The 23,934-nt window shown below is 45.4% G+C and overlaps 1 protein-coding gene across 1 annotated transcript in view; it reads right to left on the bottom strand.

Moving 5' to 3' along the window:
* Positions 1-532: 532 nt before the first annotated feature.
* The window catches only part of Clic4 (chloride intracellular channel 4), a 58,907-nt gene continuing 35,505 nt past the window's right edge, over positions 533-23,934 (bottom strand). The window contains exons 2-6 of the mRNA XM_057784891.1: positions 23,159-23,268; positions 12,471-12,596; positions 7,673-7,779; positions 3,278-3,459; positions 533-2,300 (exon numbers count right to left, since the gene is read on the bottom strand). Coding sequence (XP_057640874.1) covers positions 2,136-2,300; positions 3,278-3,459; positions 7,673-7,779; positions 12,471-12,596; positions 23,159-23,268 — 690 coding nt within the window. The 3' untranslated portion in view covers positions 533-2,135. The remainder of the gene's footprint in view (positions 2,301-3,277; positions 3,460-7,672; positions 7,780-12,470; positions 12,597-23,158; positions 23,269-23,934) is intronic.

The following is a 23,934-nucleotide window of genomic DNA, read 5'->3' as shown; positions in this document are numbered from 1 at the left end:
ACAACTCTGCCTTTGTCAAAACCAAGGCAGGCTTCCCTTCCTTGGATGGACAACTAGAGACAGCAAGAGCAACCAGGAGGCAAATTAGGAAGCCACAGAGAAGAAACACCCAAGGGCGGGCACGTCAGCCACAGCCTCTGGTGGGAGCCCTCACTCACTCTGTCCACTTGCAGAAAGAAGAGGCATTCGTTCTCTGGAATCTTCCTCATGAAAGATGCAACCCCACCCAAGGACAAGCTGTCACTCTGTAAAGTTGGGACACTTCTGCCCATGGAGACATTGAGGGACCATTTCTCAAAGAAGAAAAGATAATGTCATCTGACGTCCCTGACGTCCCCACCCCCTCCGGAACCAGACATCACCACCCAGTGTCTGCACAGTGAAGGGTGCCACACCCTGATCAGCAATAAGGGTGAAGCCGTGGCCAAGGCATCTCCCTGAGCCACAGCGGTGCGCTCTAAAGCTTGTCCCTGTGCTAAGAGAATTCCTGGTAAGTTTGAAAAGGGGCTGCTTATGAGTCAGAACACTTCCGCAGAGCCGACTTTTATTTATTTACTGTCTGCACACCAAAGGGGAAAGCAGGCCACCTTAAAGCAGTGCACTGTGGGAGGGAAAGTCTGCAAGAAACAGCACTTCTTCAACAAGTTACATTAAAAAAAAAATCACCAAAAATATAATAGAGTCGCAACCAGGCTCTGGGGTACTATGTAGAAAGTCCACTTTGGATGGGACGAGGACCCACAGCAAATCTCTTTTTCCAAACTCATTCTCCTTTGTTAGACTACAAATAACTTTCATCTTAGACTTTGTTTAAAAAATGAGAAAACAAAACAAGCCAGACATGATGATGCAGGCTCATAATCCCAGCATTCGGGAGGAAAATGCAGGAGGATTGCCACAACTTTGAGGCCAACTCGTTCACCTCTCAAGTCCCAGGCCAACCAGGGCTTCAGAGAAACATCTCATCTCAGAACAAAGGGCAAGAAAAGAACAGAGTGCTATTCCTTGGTGTGGCAAGTGACATTAGGCACAACTGTGGGAAATCCACACTAACTATGACAACCACAATGTATCCCAAGAAGGACCTCCCACTTGGTCTAATGCAAATGAAGGTGGGATGGGAACATGTGACCTGTGCTTCATGGGAGTTGAAGATGGGCCGTTCCCAGAGACCCTGCTTTAGGAGTTAACTGTACTTGACTTCAATAAGCTCACCCTGAACCCGGTGAACTTCTGAGGGGGAGGGGAAAGAGAGAGAGAGGGAGGGAGGGAGGGAGGGAGGGAGGGAGGGAGGGAGGGAGGGAGGGAGGGAGGGAAGGAGAGAGAGAGAGAGAGAGAGAGAGAGAGAGAGAGAGAGAGAGAGAGAGAGAGAGAGAGAGAGAGAACGAGAACCTGTTAACAACAGAGGCAGCAATACTGCTGCAAATATAAGCATGGTCCTGGGTGAAACCCACAGAGCAGATAAGGTAAGAGAGAACCCACCCATCTTATCATCTAGAATGCCTTCCCAGCACTCAGTCTCTCAGTTTCTACACAGTATCAGATGTTACAATTTATACAAATGACACAATTTAGAGATTGCCAAGAAACAGCAATCTCTCTGCGGTAGGTGGTCTTCCCAGACAGCAAGGCCCTCGAGCACACTCCAGCACAGCCTACACTGAGACAGTGTGTCCAACACAGCAGCAATCCTTCCATATTCGCTCTTCAGTATTACAACTCTCACCCGTACATAAATATTCTTTGTACCATGCATTATACACCAGTGTGGGGGCCACTGTCGTCATGGCTACTATTCTAATGGTTGAACATTGCACCTCAAATTCTGTCATCTACACGCAGTGAATGGACAGGAAGGTCGGGACTCCAGACGGATGGCAAACTGCCTCTCATGTGACGAGCTTGTGGCGGAGTACCTCCGACGGGCAGGGCAGGTGGGCTGGGCAGAGGACTTTAGAATAATACTGCTTAGGAGTGTGTACTGGAGATAGCTACTACACTTTGTCTAGCTTTAATCCTAGTCTTGAGTAACTGCATGTTCATGCAAAATACATTTCTACTTTAGAGGAGGCAGAGCAGTCTGTTAGGAAAGCGTATTTGGGGGGAATCTGAAGCATCTCTCTCAAAAGTGCTGTCTACTTGGCAAGTCTCTTGGCGACATCACTGTAAGCGATTTCCACCTCCTTGTCGCTGGGACAGGTGTTGGTGAACTCATCCCTGCTGTAGGCATTTGTCAGGTACCTCCAGATGCCCGTCATTTCTTTGGGGATATCGAAGTTGCGGTATTTTTTGGCCACCACCTGAAATACAAGAGATCAAGAGTTACATCCACCTTCCAAATGGCCACACTAGACTAGTAATTCTGTGAACCTCTTGTCCACCCATTTTGGGAGCAGCTCTTCCAGAGGACTGCAGATCTGTTCCCAGCTCCCATGAAGGGCGCTCATGACTGCCTGTAACTCCAACAAGAGGGGAAAGGCACCCCCTTCTGGCCTCCAAGGTTACCCAGGTGAACACGCACACACAGAGTAGCTAAGCTCGCATGGACTAGGACCACGTGCTACTCCGTGCACTTGGCAATGCGCAGTGGCTACGGCAGCCTGCCCTGCACATGGGGGGATGGCTGGGTATAATCACTGGGTTATTAGTTTTTAAACATATACTATTTTAAGTTTGTTTTCTTTTCTTCCTTTTTTAGTTTAATTGGGCTGGTTTTTTTGGTACAATCTCATGTTAGTTACGCTGGCCTTGAACTCTTGATTCTCATGCCTCCATCTCCCAAACGCTGGGATTGCATGCCAGGTTCTAAAACTGTTTTCCTCATCTTAGATCTTTACTGCAGCAGTAATGCTCATTTAATAACTCAGGGTGCTTGGCATTTCAGGTTTGGAATGAAAAAGGCCAGGCAGGTGATGATGACCAGACAGGATTTGACGGTGTCGGTTCAGTGCAGAGTTACCTATTACATCTTTGACTTTTTTTTTTTTTTTATTATGCATACAATATTCTGTCTGTGTGTATGTCTGCAGGCCAGAAGAGGGCACCAGACCTCATTACAGATGGTTGTGAGCCACCATGTGGTTGCCGGGAATTGAACTCGGGACCTTTGGAAGAGCAGGCAATGCTCTTAACCACTGAGCCATCTCTCCAGCCCCATCTTTGACTTTTTATTCAATCACAAGAAAAAAAAAAATTCTTCTCCCTGAGACAGGGTCTCATAAAGTCCAGTCTGGCCTTGAGGGGGCGCTCTGGTCCTCTCCCCTCCCCGCAGGCCCACCTTGACGATGTGCAGCTTGGGCAGCAGGTTGCAGTCCGCTAGTGTCATCTCGTCGCCGTCCAGGAATCTCCTGGTGGAGAGCTTGATGTCCTCCATGCTGTTCTCGTCAATCTCATCAGGAAGGGGAGAGTTCAGATACTCATCCAGTTTCTGCAGTGTCTTCAGGAGCCCCCTCTCCAGTGCTGAAACAGATGTGAACACACTGTCAAAGAGGAAGCCCAGCCCTGGGCAGGGGCTGATGTTGACTCAAACCCTCAGCTCGAGAGCAAGACAGAAGGCTCCTGTCCCTGGAGCCTGGCTACGCAAGGGCGGAAACAAATGAGAGTCGTGTCTATTCTGCCAACCAGCAAATTGTCCTGTCACCCCCTTCCCCCCACACACACATACAAACATGCTACAGCCCAACCCCGTTGACATTAAAACTGCAAAGGCAGGCGGGGAAAGCAAGTCTACTGATTCACGGCTAGGAGAAATTCCTGCTGAGAAGCGGAGCATGATCCTGCTCACTGGATTCACCATGAAGAAATGTGCCAAGAGGCACCAATGCCTGAGCAGACAATGTAAACAGGAAGCCTGGGATCTCACCCTGCCTTGTCACACAAAAGGCCAAGAACAGGACTGCCTTGCCCAAGGCACTCGTTCAGAATGGAAAGTCACAGTTACAGTACTGAACTGGCAGTCTCCTCGAGAGCCAAGAGGACTATCATGCCTCAGAGAGTTGGACTAAGCCACTTGCGAGCACCCAGGAAAGCAGAGAGGCAGGCAGACCTCTATGAGTTCGAGGCCAGCCTGGTCTACAGAGCGAGTTCCAGGACAGCCAGGACTACACAGAGAAACCCCGCCTCAAAAAAACAAAACAAAAACAGTGAAAATGGAGAGAAGAAAATTAGTGATAATTTATGTTAATCATTATTAGTAATAATTTATGATTAATCATAAAGGATGGCCATGGAAAAAAGATACAAACAGGCAGTAGGAGGTTCCAAAAACAGTGTTAGCCAATGAACCTAGCAAAGTTCTAAAGCTTATAACACAGGCAAAGGCGTTTGTCATGAGGATAAAGAAAACACCAAGACTAACCACTGGGAGGCAGTAGCATGTCACCCAGCAGAACGTGCTCTGTCTGCAAGTTAGGGCTGTTACTTTCCCATCCCTAAGAAGCTATTCAAAAAAACAAGAAAAAAGAAAGTGCAAGGCAGTAAATGCAGTTCATGCCGCTTAAAATTAATTGTGAAAATAAAAACCATTTTGGCTATGGAAATACAGCAAAATTTAAAAATGCAGACACGTGTGAGTCAGAAGTCCACGGAAATGAACATTTTGAGGTTAGTGAAAATACAAACTGGTACAGACTTTGAAACTGTGGCAAATTAAAATGCATAGAATTGCTAGACATGGTGGCACAAACCTGTCATCTGCATTCAGGAGAGCTGGGCCACAGAGTGAGACACCACCTCAGAGAAGGAGGAATGGCTCAAGAATCTGGCTCGAGGACAGTCACGGGCAGCACAGCCCTAGCCAAAACCCCTTGAGACTATCTACAAGGTCCAACAACTGGGAAACGGCTACAATCCTACTGTGCATTTCTGAAGCCTGAGGCAGACTTATTTGGACTGGACCTCCGCTGGGGTGAAGGTAGTTCAATTCATGGTCTCCTGCCTCCGCCTCCGAGTGACAGGAAGCTTTCTAATATATAGTAATGTGAGCACACACAACACAGTTTTATATAAAATGACTTCCCAGTCACCTAGGATCTGTCACTGAATTACATACTAAAATTATATTGAATTTACTATCCAACTGTGAGTCAGAGGGGATTGGAGGAAGGGTCTTCTGGATAGGACGAAACCCCTGTACTCAAGAAATTGCAGGGGCTGGAGAGATGGCTCAGAGGTTAAGAGCATTGCCTGCTCTTCCAAAGGTCCTGAGTTCAATTCCCAGCAACCACATGGGGACTCAGCCAACTGTAATGGGGTCTGGTGCCCTCTTCTGGCCTGCAGGCATACAGGCAGACAAAATATTGTATACATAATAAATAAAAATATTAAAAAAAAAAATCGCAGCAGCTATGGTTGCTGCTGCACAGGACAAACCAGTCAGCATTCTAGCATGGGAATGGGGGGGCCGCCTGAGTCCCATCCCTAGCTGAGGAACTGCTGACGGTTGATGGCTTCTGGGGGAGGAAGGATGAGCTTTCTTTAAAGCTGTGGTCCTGGTAGGTCACCCAGGCATCCAGTGGATGCCCCACACCCAGGAACAGATGAACAGTACAGATTTTGTATCAGTGGGTTATTTAAATGAAGTTGAAAGAGTGGGGAGGGAGATGGTGCTGAATCTGGGTGGCGTTAGTGGGAGAAGAGTAGACGATCAAAATACATCGTGTGCGTGAAGGGTAGTCTCAAAGAATAAATGCTGTATTCTAAAAAATTATCTCTGTATCACCTTGGCTTTTCCAATGAGCAAATCTTGCTCTATTACTTACACGATCTGAATGGACAGATTCAAGGCAGAGGTGTTAGATGTGACATAAACATTTCTGCTGTTAAAATAAATACAGCAATCTAAGCGCCGGCCATTGCCCACTTTCCCTAGACTGATGCCATAGCACCTAGACATCTAAATTAGGTCCTAGGGGTCTTTAAACTCTTCACATACATTGGATTTTCCAAATATTTACCAGGCTGATAAAGCAGAGACTCATCAATGAAAAGCGACAGTGCACCTCTGTGAACTGCCGTGTGAGGGTTGGGAGCCGGATGCCCTGCTCCCTAGGCTTATTAAAGCATGCAACTGCTCTCGGCAGAGAAGAGCAACACACACACACACACACACACACACACACACACACACGCATTCAACTCAAATTTGATTTGGAAGTGTTTCCTAAAGCCTCAGGGCACTGAGAGGTCCCTGTGGAGAAATGTAGCAAAGCAGCTCGACAACTCAAAACCCCGTTTACCAATAGGCGTCGACTATACACAACTCAAATCCCCGTTTACCAACAGGCGTCGACTATACACAACTCAAATCCCCGTTTACCAATAGGCATCGACTATACACAAAGCCTCCGGCATTAAGTGCTTGCTGAGTCCTTTGCTTACTGCTTGCAGCGCTCTAAAGACAGCAGTGTAGGTGGCCGCTTAAGGCACTAACAAGTTGACAGATAAAAAATAGAATACAAACTTATACTTAAGTGAGTCACTTTCTCTTTCCCCACCCTCATCACCCAAGGCAAAGGAAAACTCTTTTTTTTCTCCTGTCCTCCCCATTACGCAGTAAAAGAAATCCAACCAATTCTCCAGCCCTCAAAAACTGCACACAGAATAAAAACATCACAACTGTGAAAAGCACAGGGGGCTGGCCAGCTAGCAGGCCTGGGACAAAAGCCAGCTCTAGGGACACAGCAGCCTGCACACCCAGGGAGCAAACGACACTCTGGGAAGAAGGGACTCCAGCTTAACCGTCTGCTTAGGGGACAAGATTTTCAGTCACTACACCCCAGACACCAAGAGTAAAGACATGCAAATCCCACACTGGATTATGAAATGCTGCCATCTTAAACCAGATAGCAGAAAGGATCTGGAATTGCTGGGAGCAGAAATAACAGGAAAATCAGCAAGTGTTTCACTCTGTGGCATTAGCTGTTATTAACAGCCCTGTTTACCATCCCCACCCCCTCTCCTTGCTATTCCATCCCATAGGCTGCCAGAGCCTTGACCCCAGCCCAAGCTACCACGCTGCCTACAACCAGAACAGACTCAACATATTTTTAGAGGGCAGATTTTTGTCTGTATTCTGTTACAGCCCTAAATTTTTGGGGTTTGGGTTTTTGCTTTGGTTTTTTGACAGTTTCATGTAGCCCAGGCTGGCTTCATACGTATCTTAATTAAAACAAACAAATTGTATCTGTACTACTAAACTATCCCTCACCATAATAATGCCCTGAAACAAAATCTCTAGTTTTATGATGCAAAGAGATGTGAGGGCTGAGGACTCTAACCACCTTCTAAAGCCCACTCCCAAAACTGCTCAGGAAGAGGAATTCATTAGCACACATGTACACAACAAAGCACAGGACCACAGCCTGCCGGTACCCACAATAAACAAGGGATTCAATAAGCAGTCAGTCAAAGCTAAATCTATTTCATTACCACAGCCACTCTGCCCACGGCTCTGCCTGTGCCCGCAGTTCCCTGGAGGGTAACTCCTCAGTGTCTGTGCGCTCAGTGGGCCCCCCACCCCATGGCGGCTACCAGACTCCAGGCACTGGAGCGGGTCCCACAAGCAGCAACTCCTCCACACGCTCCTCACGCTCCCTGGCTTCCTAACAGCTCAGTCTTTGGGGTTTGGCTACACTCAGCTTCCTTCTGTGACACCCAATTTAAAACGTTTTACCTTCGTTAGCCTCTGGCCTCGAGTTCTTGATGTAAGCAGAGAATTTGGCAAAGATGTCCATTCCGGCAGTGTTTGACTCTGGGTGTTTTGGTGACAGCTTTAAGTACCTACACAGAAAAGGTGACACTGGGTTACAGATCCTTCCAGAAGAATGACACGAAGTCTGATCCGTCACCAAGCCACTGAGCAGGTGACACCAGCCATCCTTCAACACTTACGGTTTCTATGGTTGTTTTTGAATGTTAGGAAACAAAGCTGTGCACGATGTTTTTGTTCACATATTAATATTCTTGGCAATCAAAGGGCATCCACTCCCCACCTCCATTTAATGATAAGAATGCTAAGGAAATGGTGTGTTAAGGGGCCTGGACCAGGAGAACACACGTGCCCTCAAATGAGACTTCTCACGCAGGCCATCCCAGGGAGCTTTCATGGTAAATAAAGGGAATGTGCTCAACTCCATCTTCACATCCAGTGTGGCACCCATTAGTGCCAAGACGCTATCAGAACACAGCTTTAAAAGAAGCACAAAGAAATAAAGCAAGGCACTCTCCAATTCTCGGTAGCCGGGAGACACAGCTCCCACAGCTGGGCGTTTAGTATGCCGGGCACTGGCCTGGCCCTGTGCAGCAGCATGAGGGAACCAGACAGCAGGAGGAGCCCAGGCTGGTCAAGCATCTTGATCATCCGCAGCCGGCTGAGGACAAAACAGTGAGTGGGTCATTCACTTCCAAACAGCACCCGGCTTCTCTCTCCACTCCCCGTGCTAAATGCGCTGTGGTATATTTAGGACTGTGGAGCTGCACAGTAAATAAACAGGACGCCGGGCGTCATACCAAACCCTCTTTTGTGCTGTGACCAAGTTTTCATCCTTAAGAAAGTCATGACACCAGTTTTAAACAGGCGTGCACACGCGTTTACATTTTAACCACACACATTCAGTGTTTCTTCTTTAGAATGGGAAGTCGGTGGGGAAAGGCTGGGCACCTTCTCCTTCCTTCAGCAGGGCTTGCTTCCTCTCAGAGAGGCCCCGAGCCCTGCTTCACAGAATATTCTTCAGCTGGTAGGCCCTAGAGAATCAGGTAAAATTCCACAACTAAACTACTTATTTTAACTTATTCTAGAGGATGTTGTCTGGTCTTAGTCCCCTTAAATTAAAATGGAGGAAACAAGATTTGAAAGAAACTGTATTACCGGGCAATGTTTTCTTTTACTCCATTGTCTCTCACATACATGTACATTTACAAACATATACATACATTATACACACATACATATATACATTCTAGGCTGGCCTGAGTGCTGAAATAGCCTGGTTTATTTACATTTCTTCTGCTTGCTTTTGTGGATTCAGTAAAGGTCTATCCTCTAAAAACTCAAGCTGGTTTTCTTTTTAATAAGTCTACCTAGTCTCCAAATTTCTCAATTTTTAACCCTAGAAACTTCTCCCATGAACATTACAGCAAGTGTTTTAGTGAACAAATCTATGAATTTATCTGAATCACATGTGTGCACCAATGTTCTTCCCCACTACAGAGCTCTCTCCCTACCGCCTGAGTGGAGACAGCTAATCCCAAGGCCAATAGGCCTGGATTTCTTGGCTCTGAAGACAACCAGCTCGCGGTGCCAGAGTCATCAACAGCTCTCACAGTGAAGACCAAACGAGCATCCCAGCAGAGCCAGTGCAGAGAGCACAGCACCTCTTCAGCGTACCCATGTCTTCCTCTAGCCCAGTGTGCAAAATTACTCCCGTGCACACCTGTGATCCCCACTCTGGTGAAGCTGAGGCAGGAGGATAGTGAATTAGAAGCCACAAAACAAAATAAAGTGGCCTATTTTCTATACAGCATGCCTCTGGAGTTACACACTGACATCGGTCATCTTTGGTCCTAACCGTCCATCTCTAGCAGCAAAGCACAGTTCAGTAAACCAGAGACGATCAGTGACCCAGAGCATTTGCTGCCCTTGCAAAAGAAGGCACAGATTCAGTTCCTCCACCCATGTGGAGGCTCACAACCACCTGTAACTCAGTTTCAGGGGACCCAGCCCCTTCTGAAGACCTCCACGGGCTCCTGCACACACAGGTGTACACAGAATGCTCAGGAACACACACATACACACTAAATATAACTTTTAAAACCTCAAATTTCAAAGCTTTATGGATAAGTAGTTCCTTAATTAAAATAAAAATAAGACTAAAATCTAAACCCTAACTATGACTAAATTAATAACTAGTAACAATAATTCTTTCCCCAGGGGACAAGAGAAAGCCGTTAGAGCCTGCAGAGTCTCACAGAAAGGCTCTCCGTGTTCAGCTTTGCACTACTGGCCACATCTCAAGAAATGCCAACACACTTGCACCTGCCCTGCAGGGGTGGCATCTTAGTGCTCACAGTTCCAACTGCTGCTTTAGGACGGGCTGGTCTACCCGCTAGGGCAGTTCTGCTGCCCAGCCCCCTCCCCCACACAGGGCAGCATACAAACAGCAGGAAGAGCCCTCGTTAGGTCTGGAGTGAACAGCAGCTCCACAAGTGAGTTTGAGACCAGCCTAGGCTGCATCAGACCTTATTTTTTTTAAAAGGAGGAGTAAGGAGGAAGAAGGATGAAAAAAAAAAAAAAGGCTATCTATATAAAACATTACTCAGAAACGCTTCAGGTTATCTATAAATAAAGAAAAAGAAACCACTCTAGAAAGAACTTAGCACACTACAAACACTAAAACAGAAAGACTTTTGAGTTTGGATCAAAAGAAAATCCACCTCCAGGTACAGCAGCTTTGCGACCTGCGCAAATACAACAGAGATTGAAGAACAAGCTGGCGCTGCAGAGGTGGCCCAGCTGCTCTTCCAGAGTCCCGAGTTCAATTCCCAGCACCTACATGGTGGCCCACAACCATCCGTAATGAGATCTGTGCCCTCTTCTGGTCTGCACCATGCAGGTAGAACACTATAATAATAAGTAAATAAATCTTTTAAAAAAACTTAAAATATTCTTGAAAATGCACAGAATGAACAATTCAGAAATGGTTTACAACAAAATAATTTCCTTCATCGAGACTGGATATATCTTCCAACTGCCTCTCCACTTAGAACTAAGGTCACCACAACGATCTACATGAGAAGATCACTTTCAATCAGCAGTCTGAGAACAAGCTGCCAATTCGGTACCTTCCTCAGAGCTGACGGACTCAAGAACAGAGAGATCTAGAGGTGTCTATGATGCAGCAATCCAGAGACGTTTCCAGGAAGTCAGACGTCTGTTCCTAGCTGAGTGTCCAGAGGGCCCTATCTGCTGTGGGAGGCCTTGGCTGTGGTTTGTGGACATCCAAACTAGATGCATGGGCTGAGAGAGGGGTTAGGATCCATTTTCAGTGTTTGCAGAAACTGCTCAGGAAATGAGAGGTCACCGGGACTACTGGAGAGAGAGATAAAAGAAGCAAGGACAGAGAAGAGCTAGCCAACTTTTAGTATTTTAGAGCAGGACCAAGAGAATGTAGTTTTAGGTTTAGCACAAAATTGGCAACCCAGGGGCAGTTCTCCTCATAACACACATCGGGCTAATCACAGACAGAAGGATGGCTTCCCACATCTTTCCTTTCTACGGTCCTCAAAAGAAACACCTTTTAGCCAATACAGTCTCTTGCCCCAAAATGCTCATCACTCCTCTGTTCCCCTGCTGCATACCAGCTTAAAAATAAGTAAAGCTTAGGTAAGAGTCATCTCTTCTCCATACAAACCTTCCCTCCACTCATTCCTGTATCACCACCTGTATTTCATTGTATGCAGTTGGTTTTGTGAGACAGGGTCTCCCTCTGTAGCCCTGACTGGCCTGGAACACACTGTAGACCAGGTTGGTCTTGAACTCAGAGAGATCTGCCTGCCTCTGCCTTCCAAACACTGGAACTGAAGGTGTGCACCACTACGCCTGGCTACTGCTGTGCTTTTTTAAGAACAGGAGCTAAGCTTCTGTTCCTGCTGATCCACACTGTTCTGCTGTTTTAATAGCTACATAGAAGATGGATTGATTGAAGAACTGATGAGTGGATGGATGGATGGAGATGAGTTGGTGGGGAGATGGACGGATGCTGAGCAACTAATTTTGGAACCATCTGACCCAGTAATCCCCATCGCTGGGAAAATTATCTGGACATGAAGAGTAAAGGCAAAAGCAACTGGCAAGAAATGATGGGTCAGGAAAAAAGAAACACATTTTCTGGGCTGAAGAGATGGCTTAGTGGTTAAGAGCACTGGCTGCTCTTCCAGAGGTCCTGAGTTCAATTCCCAGCACTCACACGGTGTTCCACAACTGTCTATAATGGAATCCAGTGTCATCTTCTGATATGCAGACATACATGTAGACAAAACACTCAAATATATAAAATACACAAATAAATACATCTTTAAAAAAAAGAAAAGAGCTGAGCGGTGGTGGCGCACGCCTTTAATCCCAGCACTTGGGAGGCAGAGGCAGGCGGATCTCTGTGAGTTCGAGGCCAGCCTGGTCTACAAGAGCTAGTTCCAGGACAGGAACCAAAAGCTATGGAGAAACCCTGTTTCGAAAAATCAAAAAAAAAGAAAAAAAAAAGAAAAGAAACATATTTTCAGGTTAATTAAGCCAGTAAAGCCTAAAAGAAAACCAGTAACACTTTGAAAATAGAAGCAGGATACAAAACCTTCTGTCTGCAGCTTAAATTTCCACTACGACGTCAGAGTCCTGGTTGTCAACGCTGCAGGAATCTAAAGCCATCAGAAGAGCTTAATTCAAAGTGTGGCACTGTGTCCACAATTCTCATACTCACTTGGGGGGGCACAAGACTTCTTCAAGAAATTCCTCAATCTTATTTACATCCGTTTTGACCTCGCTGTTGAAGGTTATAAACGGTGGGTGGGTCCCGGGAGCCAAGTTCTGCAGATCTGCAGGCTTCCTGTTAGGCAAAGCAGTGGTCAAAATGAGATCACTTTCCACTCTATAAAGGCAGAGCAAGTTCTTGGGCAGTTCTAACTCTTAAGCGTCTGGAAGAATGACCAAGCCCCAGTGTTTGCTCACCTAGCGTAAGAGTGCACAGCGCTCTGATAAGCACCAACCCCACACAGCACATCATGTATGGTAAGAGCAGTAAGAGTCACTGATTTATCAACCAAAAGATAAATCCTTCATCCTTGGGCCTGGAAAGAAGGCTCACGGTTAAGAATGTTTGCTCTTACAGGGGACTGATGTTTAGCTCCCAGCACCCACACAGGACAACTCACGACCACCTGTAACTCCAGATCCAGAAGATCTGATACCCTCTTCTAGCCTCCGTTGGTACCAGCACTCACATGCACAGGCACGTACAGGCACACAAACACATGGTTTAAAAGGAGTAAATAAATTTTAAAAAGATAAAAAAAAAACCAAATTCCTTCATTCTCATTCCAAATTCAGCTAGGCAGCTTAAAGGTGGTAAAATGAGGGGCAAAGACTTAAGTCAGTCTGTGGCTTCAACCTTAACACTTCCTACCTCTGACCAAGAGAGAGGAGTCAAACTTCTCCAGGCCCGCAGCCTTTCCCAATTTTGTTTTGCTTTGTTTGGGGGGGTGGGGGTGGGCATAAAACAAAGAACAAGCTCCCGCAGTCCTGAGCTTTAAGAAGAAATCCTGATCCCTGTACTATCTCTACACGAGTCAGACTAACACAGAGAAAGATGACTGGGAGGGTATCTAGTCTCCCAGTATGTAAAAGATGGTATGAGCAAGGAAGAAAATAGTACAAAATAAGGGCTGGAGAGAAGGCTCAGAGGTTAAGAGTGCTGGCTACTTTTCTAAGGGTCCTGAGTTCCAAGGATCCCAGCAACCACATGGTGGCTCACGACCATCTGAAATGAGATCTGATGCCCTCTTCTGGTCTGCAAGCATGTGTGTGGGCAGAACACTCTACATAATAAATAAATCTTTTTTAAAAAAGGAAATAGCACAAAGTAGATAAATATTCAGCATGTTAAAAATACAAGAACTTTTTCGAATCAATTTTAAGCCATCAAAAGATTAAGTAAAGCCAGGAACAGTAGTATACCCTTTAGTCTCAGCAGATCTTGGTGAGTTTGTGGCCAGCCTAGTCTACATAGCTAGCTAAAAGACAGCCAAGGGTACAGACCTTGTCTCCAAAAGGAGACAGACCCTGCCTCAAAATAAATAAATAAATAAATAAATAAATAAATAAATAAATAAAGTAAGAGGGAGAAGAGACTGCAGAAATGGCTCAGCAGTTAAGTGTACTGGCTGGCTACTCTTCTAGAGAACCAGGGTTCAAATTCTAGTACCTACATGGTAGTCAAGAATTAACTGTGACTCAAGTCCAAGGGGATCCGATGTCCCTCCACAGGCTGTAATGATTTCAGAGGGAAAGGGACGTGGTGGGTGAGAGCCAGAGGCGTCATACACCATGCAGACAGAGCTTGAGGGCAGAGTTTATTGAGAGAAGGGTAAAGGGAAGGAGAGAGAGAAAGAGCACCCAAGACCTGCTTGCCTCTGCCTCTTCAGAAGAACAACAGGAAGAGAGTAGCAATGGCAGAGCTTGTCTCTTTAAGGGACCTTTTGCACCTGCACACAGAGGACCTTGGGCTGGCTAGGCTACACTGCTCACTGCCTGAGTGCATCCCACCAGGTGACAGGGGTCTGCATAATGCCTGACTCCTAACACAGGCACTGCACAGACATACACAGAGGCAAAACGCCCACATGCATAAAATGAAAATAAAATCTAAGAAGAAGGGGCTGGAGAGATGGCTCAGCGGTTAAGAGCATTGCCTGTTCTTCCAAAGGTCCTGAGTTCAATTCCCAGCAACCACATGGTGGCTCACAACCATCTGTAATGAGGTCTGGTGCCCTCTTCTGGCCTGTAGGCATACACACAGAACATTGTATACATAATAAATAAATATTTAAAAAAAAAAAAATCTAAGAAGAAATAGAATTGGCAAGAGGCAACCTGGGAGTGGTGGCACACCTGTAATCTGAGAATTCAGGAAGCTAAGGCAAGAGGGTCAACCCTGGCCAGAAGGTAACACTCAAAGAATGAAGACAGTAGAGTCTCTAAAAGCAAGACTATCTCAAAGACAATAAAGAGTTAGGAGAGAAGTCAGTGAGCACATGGTCAAGCCTACAATCACTAAAGAAATCCAATGTGCAACAAGGAAGACATTTTCCTACTAGGTATCAGTATTGTAAAACACTGATAAAGATGGACCCCAACAGCAAGGAATGTTGCTCTTACTTGACTAAATAAAGCTTACCCCACCCTCCAGGGAATATTAGCATCAGTGTGTGATTGGTGTATTATTTGGTCAGTGACAAGACAAAGAAATCATAAAGCATCATGACATTCACTCTGAATCTAATCTCGCCTCTGGGACATGTATTTCCCAAAGCTAGGCCTAAACTGGGCATCGTGGGGCTCGCCTTTAATTCCAGCACTCAGGAGGCAGAGGTAGGTGGATTTCTGTTAATTCCAGGCCAACTAGGACCCTACAGAGACCAATATAGAGGCCCTGTCTCTGGGAGGGTGGCAGAGGAGGTCAATAAACAAAGTGAGGTCTAGGACCCTTTTGTTTTGCAGCCCACGTTTAAAAACTCATCTAAACTAGAGAGATGGTTCAGAGGTTAAGAGTGCACGCTGCTCTTCTAGATGACCTGGAGTTCGGTTCCCAGCACCCACACGGGGTGGCTCACAGCCACTGTAACTCCAGCTCAATGGATCTGATGTCTCCGGCTTCCTAAGGCACGGCACTCATATGCACATATTCACACACCGACAGACACACGTACCTCCTCATAGCCCAGTGTGGCGACCAGACATGTGTAGCCCAGCACTCAGGAGGCTGAAGCAGAATCCCTTCGCTCCAGAGCAGGCTGGGCTGCACAGAGTTCCAGGCCAGCATGAACCACAGATGACACACAGACAGAAAGCAAACGCCCACAGCACCTGGAGACATACACTAAGAGAACTAGAACAGAAATGGCCAGGAACTACTCAGAAATATTTCAGAAAAAGATTCACTGTGTTCAAATTCACCTGAACCCACATCCAAGCTGGCACTGAACTTCTGATGCTCTTGTCTTGGCCTCCAGAGTACTGGGGTTATGGGTGCGGGCTACCTACCATTCCCGGCTAAGTCTATCCTGATATGTTTGAAATTTTCATAATTAAAAAAGAAGATAACAACATGTCCCTTCAGAGAGCTTCCCACACCATCACAACCCACAGAGCTATTTATCTTATTTTTAAATTAGCCAGCCCGCCTGCTCTTTTCCTTCCTTCCTGACCACAAATGCAAAGAATTTGAATTTTTAAAAAAATCTTTAAGTATATCACAAAGGAGAATTACTTTGACATTAAAAAGGATTTGCAAAAGAACGGACTCTGCTCAGCACAATTAATCCTGCTACAGCCATTTCCCCAGGCCCCACTCATTCATGCCTGCTCTCCGGTTCCATCTTTTAATTTAGGTTAGGAAAAAAGTGCCTCTTTCTTTGGCTATACTCCAACCAGAGATAAAAAGATTAGCTTGTGCTGTTTTTAATCCCAGCACGGGGGGGGGGGGGGGGGGGGCGACGACAGTAAAAGCATAAAGGTGAAAACATAAAGTCTGTATTTTTATGAATGTTATTTTTTGAACAGGTTGGAGTTGGATAAAAGGAAAGAAAAGGCTCAGTGTTTTAAAAACAGCCCATGGAGGGGACCACGTAATCAGTTCCTGCTTCCACTACTAGGCGTGGTGACTTTTCTCAGAGAAGGAGCAAAGCAAATGAAGCCAGAATGAAACAACTGATGGAGCCACCTACGCTACCAGTGACCAAGCAAACAGCAGCTAAGCAAAGGTATGCAAATGAAGTCATTAGGGTTTCCAGGGTCCCGTTAACAAAGCTTTCTGTAAGGGGGTAGGTTAAGTTAGTTTTAACTTTAATGGAGTTAAGGGTTCAGAATTGGTTTTTCAGGATCAAATGATTTGTAATAATAAAATCTGATTAATTTAGAGAAATTATTTGACAATGGGACATGAAGCCAGACATACTTATAATTACCAATTTTCATTAATATTAATGACTGATTAACTAGTCTATCTTATTTCTACTTAAAAGCTCTACAGACTGAAAACAACAAAGGCCGTAAAACTGCTTTCAAGGATTAGTTGTTGACATAAAGGCTCTTCTATCTAGGGAGCAACCTCAGCATCTCTCAGTGGGCAAGCAGCAAAGATAAAACAGGAGTGCCAGGCAGGGAGGAGACTCTTCCACACAGAGCCATCTGTGACTGCGGGTCCTCCCCTAGTGCTCCGCGTGACCCACGATAGCCCCTTTCCCAGATGTCTGCGGCTGGAGACAAGCCACGAGGTACCGGCTGAGCACTCTAGGACGGCTGGTTTATTTCCTAAAAGGCCCTCAACTTAAGATCATTCAACTTCCCCAAGTGACAAAAGCCAGGGCTCGGGGTTCACACCTTGAAATTCTGCCTGAGCTGGGTGGACCTCCAGAGCTGAGGCCTGGATCTGACTGTAGCTCTGCTTTACCCAGGGGTCTCTGATGAAATACATTAGCCCATTCTTTCCCATTTTGTTTCTAGATGAAAACCAAGAACAAACAAAAAGCCAACACCGAAACAAGAAAAAGAACAGGAGAGAAAGGAAGGAAAAAGGGAACCCAGTTGAGGCTAATATGGTAAGTAACTTAAGTGGCTTGATTTCAATTGAAATCTAACTCATCCTACCTACAAAACCGGGAAGACGTAGGCTGGTGGCTTGGTATAAAATGAGCAGAGCACAGCTATCCCACATGGGAGCTGGCTCTCGGTCACCTGTCATCGGTCTCTGACCAAGGGGGCAGGGGCCTGTCTCTTGAGTTCTCTTTCAAAGGTGCCAATTTTCAAAGCATAGCATTATATACGGCAAGAGAGTACTTGACATTATATAAACAATCAAAAAGGGGGGGCACCCAGCCTCACAAAGGTTAATAGCAGGGCACCTCTAATTGTTGTGTAATATTTCGCTCAATTGGTTGCTCTTTACTATGAAGGATCTGCAATCTTCTGGCTGACTAATAAAGTCACAGCGGAGCAGTCACTGGCTTCTCCTTCCTAAGGTCTGTCTAGTTACAGCGCTTACAGGATCTCACTGAGCTTCGCTACGTTATAATCAGCTCATTGCTGTCTACCTCAGTATCAGTTTGTTATACACATGCATACATATATAGATAGATAGAGAGAAATGGTGTGTGAGTGAGTTTGCTTTTGCTTTTCAAGACAAGGTTTCTCTGTGCAGCCCTGGCCGTCCTGGAACTCACTCTGTAGACCAGGCTGGCCTCGAACTCAGAGATCCACCTGCTTCTGCTTCCCAAGGGCTGGGATTAGGAGCATGTGCCACAATGCCCGGCTATGAAGCAATATTTTAAAAATAAACTAACACTCTCAAGACTTCAGAACACATTTTAAGAACACAATGTATAAGTAGAATTTGTATTGATAAGAGGCTTAGAAAAATATTCATTATGGGGCTAGAGAGATCTGAGTTCGGTTCCCAGAACCTACAGCAGGCAGCTCAAGGGATCTGATACTATATGGTATGTATGTACGTATATATATATATGTGTGTATGTGTGTATATATATATATAATCTCCATATATATAAATCTCTATAATTTCCACATGTGTATATAATCTAAAAACAAAAATATCTTTAAAAATAGATAAATTTTAAAAAAAGAATAATATTCACTAATCTCTTTTCTAATTCACTCTCAACAGCCTCAGGAATTATTCTCTCTGACAATCTCTTGGAGAAAAAAAAAAACATAAAAAACATGCAGTAGAAAAATTCTCCTAAGGAAGAGGGACAGAGGGAAGAAGACAGAAAGACAGATGGACGGACACACAGTATCTAGTATCACAGTCTTGAGACAAACTGCAGGGCTGGTCTGGGTTCTCAGAAGCTTCATAGAGGAAGACTAAGTCCTGCCTTTCCCGGATGACTAAGAGCCACAGGAAGCTGGCAGTTTCTCTAGAAGCCTCCCTGTTCCACTACATTCACCCTCCGCATGGGTCACTCATGCATCCGTTACTGAAGAGCTACCAGGAAATGTCACTCATCTCTCGACTTCAGAAAGTAGGACGGGACAGACATATATGATGGTGGCTCTTGTTTTGAGGGACGGTTGCTCATGTTGTAGATGCTGTTTAGAGACAGGGCCTCATGTGTAGCCTGGGCTGGGCTTGTTCTTTATGATCCTGGGACTGCAGGCATGCACCACCATGCCCAGCTTGAGACACAATAAAACTGAAACCACCTTGTGGGTCTATTTGGAAATTAGATTTTGCTCTGAATTTATGACTCTTTTTAAAAGGTTTGGCACTCTCATTTCCATTGCTCCGTTGTTTCATTATAAAGAAACTACATTGAAGTCTAAACTATCACCATAACAGTTTTGTTACTATAGTAACTAGACTCCAAGCTGACTAATGCACTGTATTACAAATGGTATGCCTCCATTTGGGGTAGGAAATCATTATAACAGGGCAAGTAAGATGGGTTTCCGTGTTTAACATAGAATAGAACTGTACATTTCCCAGGGTTTTAAAAAGTAACCTCTATTCTCTATAATTTCTACATGCAAATACCTACCTGATTCACTGGTATTATGGCAGACATGACTGCTTTTCGTGATAGAAAGTTAATGTTAGGGCTGGGGAGATGGATCAGAATAAAAAGTGGTTGCTGGACAAGTACGAGGACCAAAGTTCAGATCCCCAGGACTCTTGTAAAACCCTGGTGTGGCCACCATATGTGCCTGTAACTTGGAGAGACAGGCAGATCTCAAGAGCCAGCCTGATGTGCCTGTAACTTGGAGAGACAGGCAGATCTCAAAAGCCAGCCTGACCAAAATGGTGAGACCCTGTTCTCAGAGATGGAACAATGGCTCAGAGGGTAAGGAACCAGCTGCCCTTCTAAGAATCCAGGTTCAATTCCCAGCACCCATAAAGTAGGCCACAAACTATCCGTAACTCTAGATCTACGGTATCCGATGCCCTCTTGTGGCCTCTGTGGGCACGTTGTGCACAGACATATATGCAGGCAAACACCCCTGCACATAAGATGAAGGAGAGCCTGTTCTCAAGGGATTATGACGGAGAGCCACAGAGAAGGACACTCAATATTCCCTTCTGGCAGCATACACAAGCAGTCACAGACAGACAGACAGACAGACAGAGTAAACGTCTTAAAGTTACAATTTCTACGCAGGTCTCCTAAGCAGAGGTCATCAGCTGTACATAGAGGCAGCTGATTTAGTGTGTGTCCCCACTGTCTCTCTTCAGATCATTAATTTTATATACTTTGTTTTGTTTTTGTGTTTTGAGACACCGTCTCTAACTACCCTGGTTAGCCTGGAACTCATCAGAAGGATGAGATCCATCCTTCTGCCTCTGCCTCCCAAGCTCTGAGATCACAAGTGAACCTTCACCTTCTTACACCTCCGGCTTTCTCCTCCCCGCTCACCTTCAAAGCTGAGCTATAGTACTGGAAGGTTTGACTCTGATGGAACTAACAGCAATGGAGATACTGGTCTCTGGCTTAGGAACTCTGGGCAGAGTGAGGGTGGTACAAGTCTCCAAATTTATTAAGACCCTGGTTACTGCCATGAGCCTGTCAGTCAACAAAAGCCCTGTAAACCAATAAACTCTGATCATTAAGAGGTCAAAACCAGCTGGGCGGTGGTGGTGCGTGCCTTTATTTCCAGCACTCAGGAGGCAGAGGCAGGCGGATGTCTGAGACAGACAGCCTGCTCTACAGAGGAGTTCCAGGGCACTGAAAGCTAAACAAAGAGAAACCCTATCTTGAAACCACCGACCAAAAAAGGTAAAAGAAAAAAAAGAGGTCTTAAAATAGTCAAAAGTACCCTAAACAGTGCCTACCACACAGCTGAGACTGAAGGTTAACCTTCCCTTTGACCTAACTTGAAAGAGCAACTCCAGAGGATGAGACTTCTTGCCCTCAGACTCAGGGTTACTTCTGGCGGGGCTCTCGCCGCACAGCCAGGCCCTACTCCTTTCTCCCAAGCTACCCTGCTTCTGTCCCCACATGATGACATGTGTCTGCTGCTGGACTCCCAGATCTAAAACATGTTTATCTGCAGCTTTTGTTCAAATAGCAGTGGCTGAGACAGAGATTCTTTCTGTGGCCTGGATGCCATTTTATCTGAAATGCCTTTAATACGACTTCATCATGAACAGAGAAGCAGACTTGGAAATAACTCCCACTGGAGCATTGAGGCTGCACTGCAGGCTGCACTGCAGGGCTGAAAGGCTCACAGAAGGCAGGCATATGCCAGCACAGTCATTAACACCGACTGAGACTTAGAAGACACGCTGTGCCAGAGCCAGACCCCGCCTGTTCTTACGGAGGAAAGCTAACAATCACTGCTTCAGGGTACAGAGTGGGCTTCTCAGTAGCTCTCGGGGGGCTGTCACTCTGAGCTGGCACGCTCTGGGATCAGTACTTTCGGTGCAGAAGTGGGCAATTTCCAAGATATTCAAGAAAATAAGCTCAGTGGGTATTTTCTCCCCCACAGACTTGTAGAGTCACAAAGCTTTAAAACTAAGTGTACATTATGGAAGATTCTTCATACCGTGGGGCACGTCACTCTGGTGACAACTTTATTATATGTTGTTTCTGAACCAGTGTTCGTTCTCTTGGGTCACTCGCTTTTAAAAATGTTCAAAACTCTGTAAACCCATGGGAAAGGTCTGAACAGATGAACATCACAGAGCATGCCTAAAAGCTGGGGTCTCCAGGAAAGGGCACTGATGACCTGGCTGGAGGGGGAGGAGTCATCATGGGCCTGTGAACCTTCATTTTATCCTCCTGAAAGTTAATAGAGTGTGGGATCAAACACATGGAACACCTGTACTTGGGAATGGACGGGCAGGGGCAGGGGAACTGCAAACCTTGTGTCTAGGAGGGAAAATTATCTTGTTTGTACTACAGACCTAAGATTTCTAGAGAAAGCCAAAACCCCAGACCCTAACTTTAGCTGTTCTCTTCTATTGATCTGATACATAACCTAGGAATGCACATCCCTGGGAGGTTCTGGCTCTAAGACCCCAATACCTATGTCCTATGTATCCGTTTCTGTATATGGAGTACAATACTTTCAGGTACACCAGCCCTCAAGCACCAATCAGCTTGCAGCAGTAATGCCTCCCAGAGTTTGTAAAGGAGAAGAAGGCCCCGATGTACTCATTCCCCACCCGATTCGGCATTCCTGGTCTCTTGGACAATCAGGCACTGTGCTCAACCACTCAAAGAAGTCTTTTCAAAGCATGGCAGCCAGCTCATGTGTTCCGAGCTAAAACTGGAATAGGAGAACACCACGTAGCTTAGGACATAGTAAGGGTGTGTGTCTGGGGTATGGTCTATTTTTAGGAGTTAGACTGAGAAGCTTCCTTTTTGAATATATGCAGAAAAAATAAAAAGTAATAGCAGGGTCCTGCGTGACTTATTCCACTCTTAAAGCAGCTCTGTCCAGCAGGAACAGACCAGGGTCTTCTCAGAAACCTGCAGTCATTCCAACGCTTATTCTCTGACACCAAAGGCTTATTTTCTACATTCACAAACTATCTCCAAAGGGGTTCCTCAAAGACTGGTTATTTTCAACAAATACACTTTTTTTTTCCTTTTTGAAAGAGTCTCTCTCACTCTATAGCTCAGGCCAGCCTTGAATGAATAATCCTCCTGCCTCTGCCTCCCAAAGAAAAGACACCCACCCAATTAACAAATATGTTTTTAAATCTTCAGCATTTCAAAAACTGTTCCAAGGTCGAACGTGGTAGTGCAAGCCTTTAATCCCAGCACTGAGAGGCAGGCAGACCTCAGTGAATTCAAGGCCAGCCTCATCTGCAAAGTTAAGTTCCAGGATAGCTACAGCTGCTACACTGAGAAACCCTGTCTTGAAAAGCTGAAAGAAAGAAAGAAAGAAAGAAAGAAAGAAAGAAAGAAAGAAAGAAAGAAAGAAAGAAAGAAAGAAAGAAAGAAACTGTTCCAAAGAAGTAAAAAATAAATAAGGCACAGGCAAAGACCCCGTGGGATGCTAACCTAACTGGGAACCACTCTATGACAACTCTCAGGATAAATAACTGTCTGCCGTCACACAGCAGTCTGACAAGTTTCCCCTAGACACTATTAACAACTTAAAATGCTTAGAAAGTAATTAGTAAACAAGGCTGAGGCATTTATCTATGTCAAGGGCACTATGTGGAGCTATGGGGATGGCTCAGGCCCTGGTGGTGCACCACCACCACCCCTTGACTCTAATGTTTGTACATGTTAAATCCAGCCTTAAACAGAAAACTTGAATACTGTGTGCTTCCTTCATGGGCGATCAAAGCAAAGGGCAGGAAGGGGATCCAAGCTAGGGATAAACTACACACTTGCGAGGCAGTTCCACACCACAGCCGCGTCTTACCTTTTCAGGTCGACGGTTGTGACGCTAAACACAACTCCTTTGAGCCAAAGGATCATGAAGAGCCTCTGTGAGAAGGGGCAGTTGCCGATGCTCTCGCCATCACTGCCAGCCTGCAAACAGAATTAAACATTTAAAACCAAGGTCAAAAATGAGGGCACTCAAGCAGAATTCTCATGAATTCCAATCTGAAATATTAGGAGTGGCAAGGAGAGTGGAAATGCAGGTCTTAATTGCTTTGGTCTTTCATTCGCCTCAGTTTCTTCTTAGAAATGACCAGTCCAGCAGAGCACTGTTCCAGACGCCTTTGTATCGTAAAGGAGACTTTGTCACCACTTTCCAACGTGGCGGCCAGCAGCAACATCTGGCCAATGACTACTTAAAATAAGGATAGTCCCAATCTAATGAAGACATCATTTTACTTATCTTTTTATCTTTTCTTTCTTTCTTTTTTTCCTTTTTTTTGTGTTTTGTTTGTTTGGTTGGTTTTTGGTTTTTTTTTTTTTTTTTTTTTTTTGAGACAGGGTTTCTCTGTAAAATAAAATAGTCTTGGTTGTCCTGAAACTCGCTTTGTAGACCAGGCTGGCCTGGAACTCACAAAGATCCACCTGCCTCTGCCTCCCAAGTGCTGGTATTAAAGGTGTGTGCGCCACCTCATTTTACTTATCTTTTAAAAAAAAACACATTTGTTCTGATTTTGCAGCAAGCCTGGTCTACAGAATGAGTTCCAGGACAGCCAGGACTGTTACACAGAGAAACCCTGCCTTGATACACCAAAA

The sequence above is a fragment of the Chionomys nivalis genome, chromosome 11, assembly GCF_950005125.1.
Source record: "Chionomys nivalis chromosome 11, mChiNiv1.1, whole genome shotgun sequence".
Classification (NCBI taxonomy): Eukaryota; Metazoa; Chordata; class Mammalia; order Rodentia; family Cricetidae; genus Chionomys; species Chionomys nivalis.
This window is presented reverse-complemented; position numbering and strand designations above follow the sequence as displayed.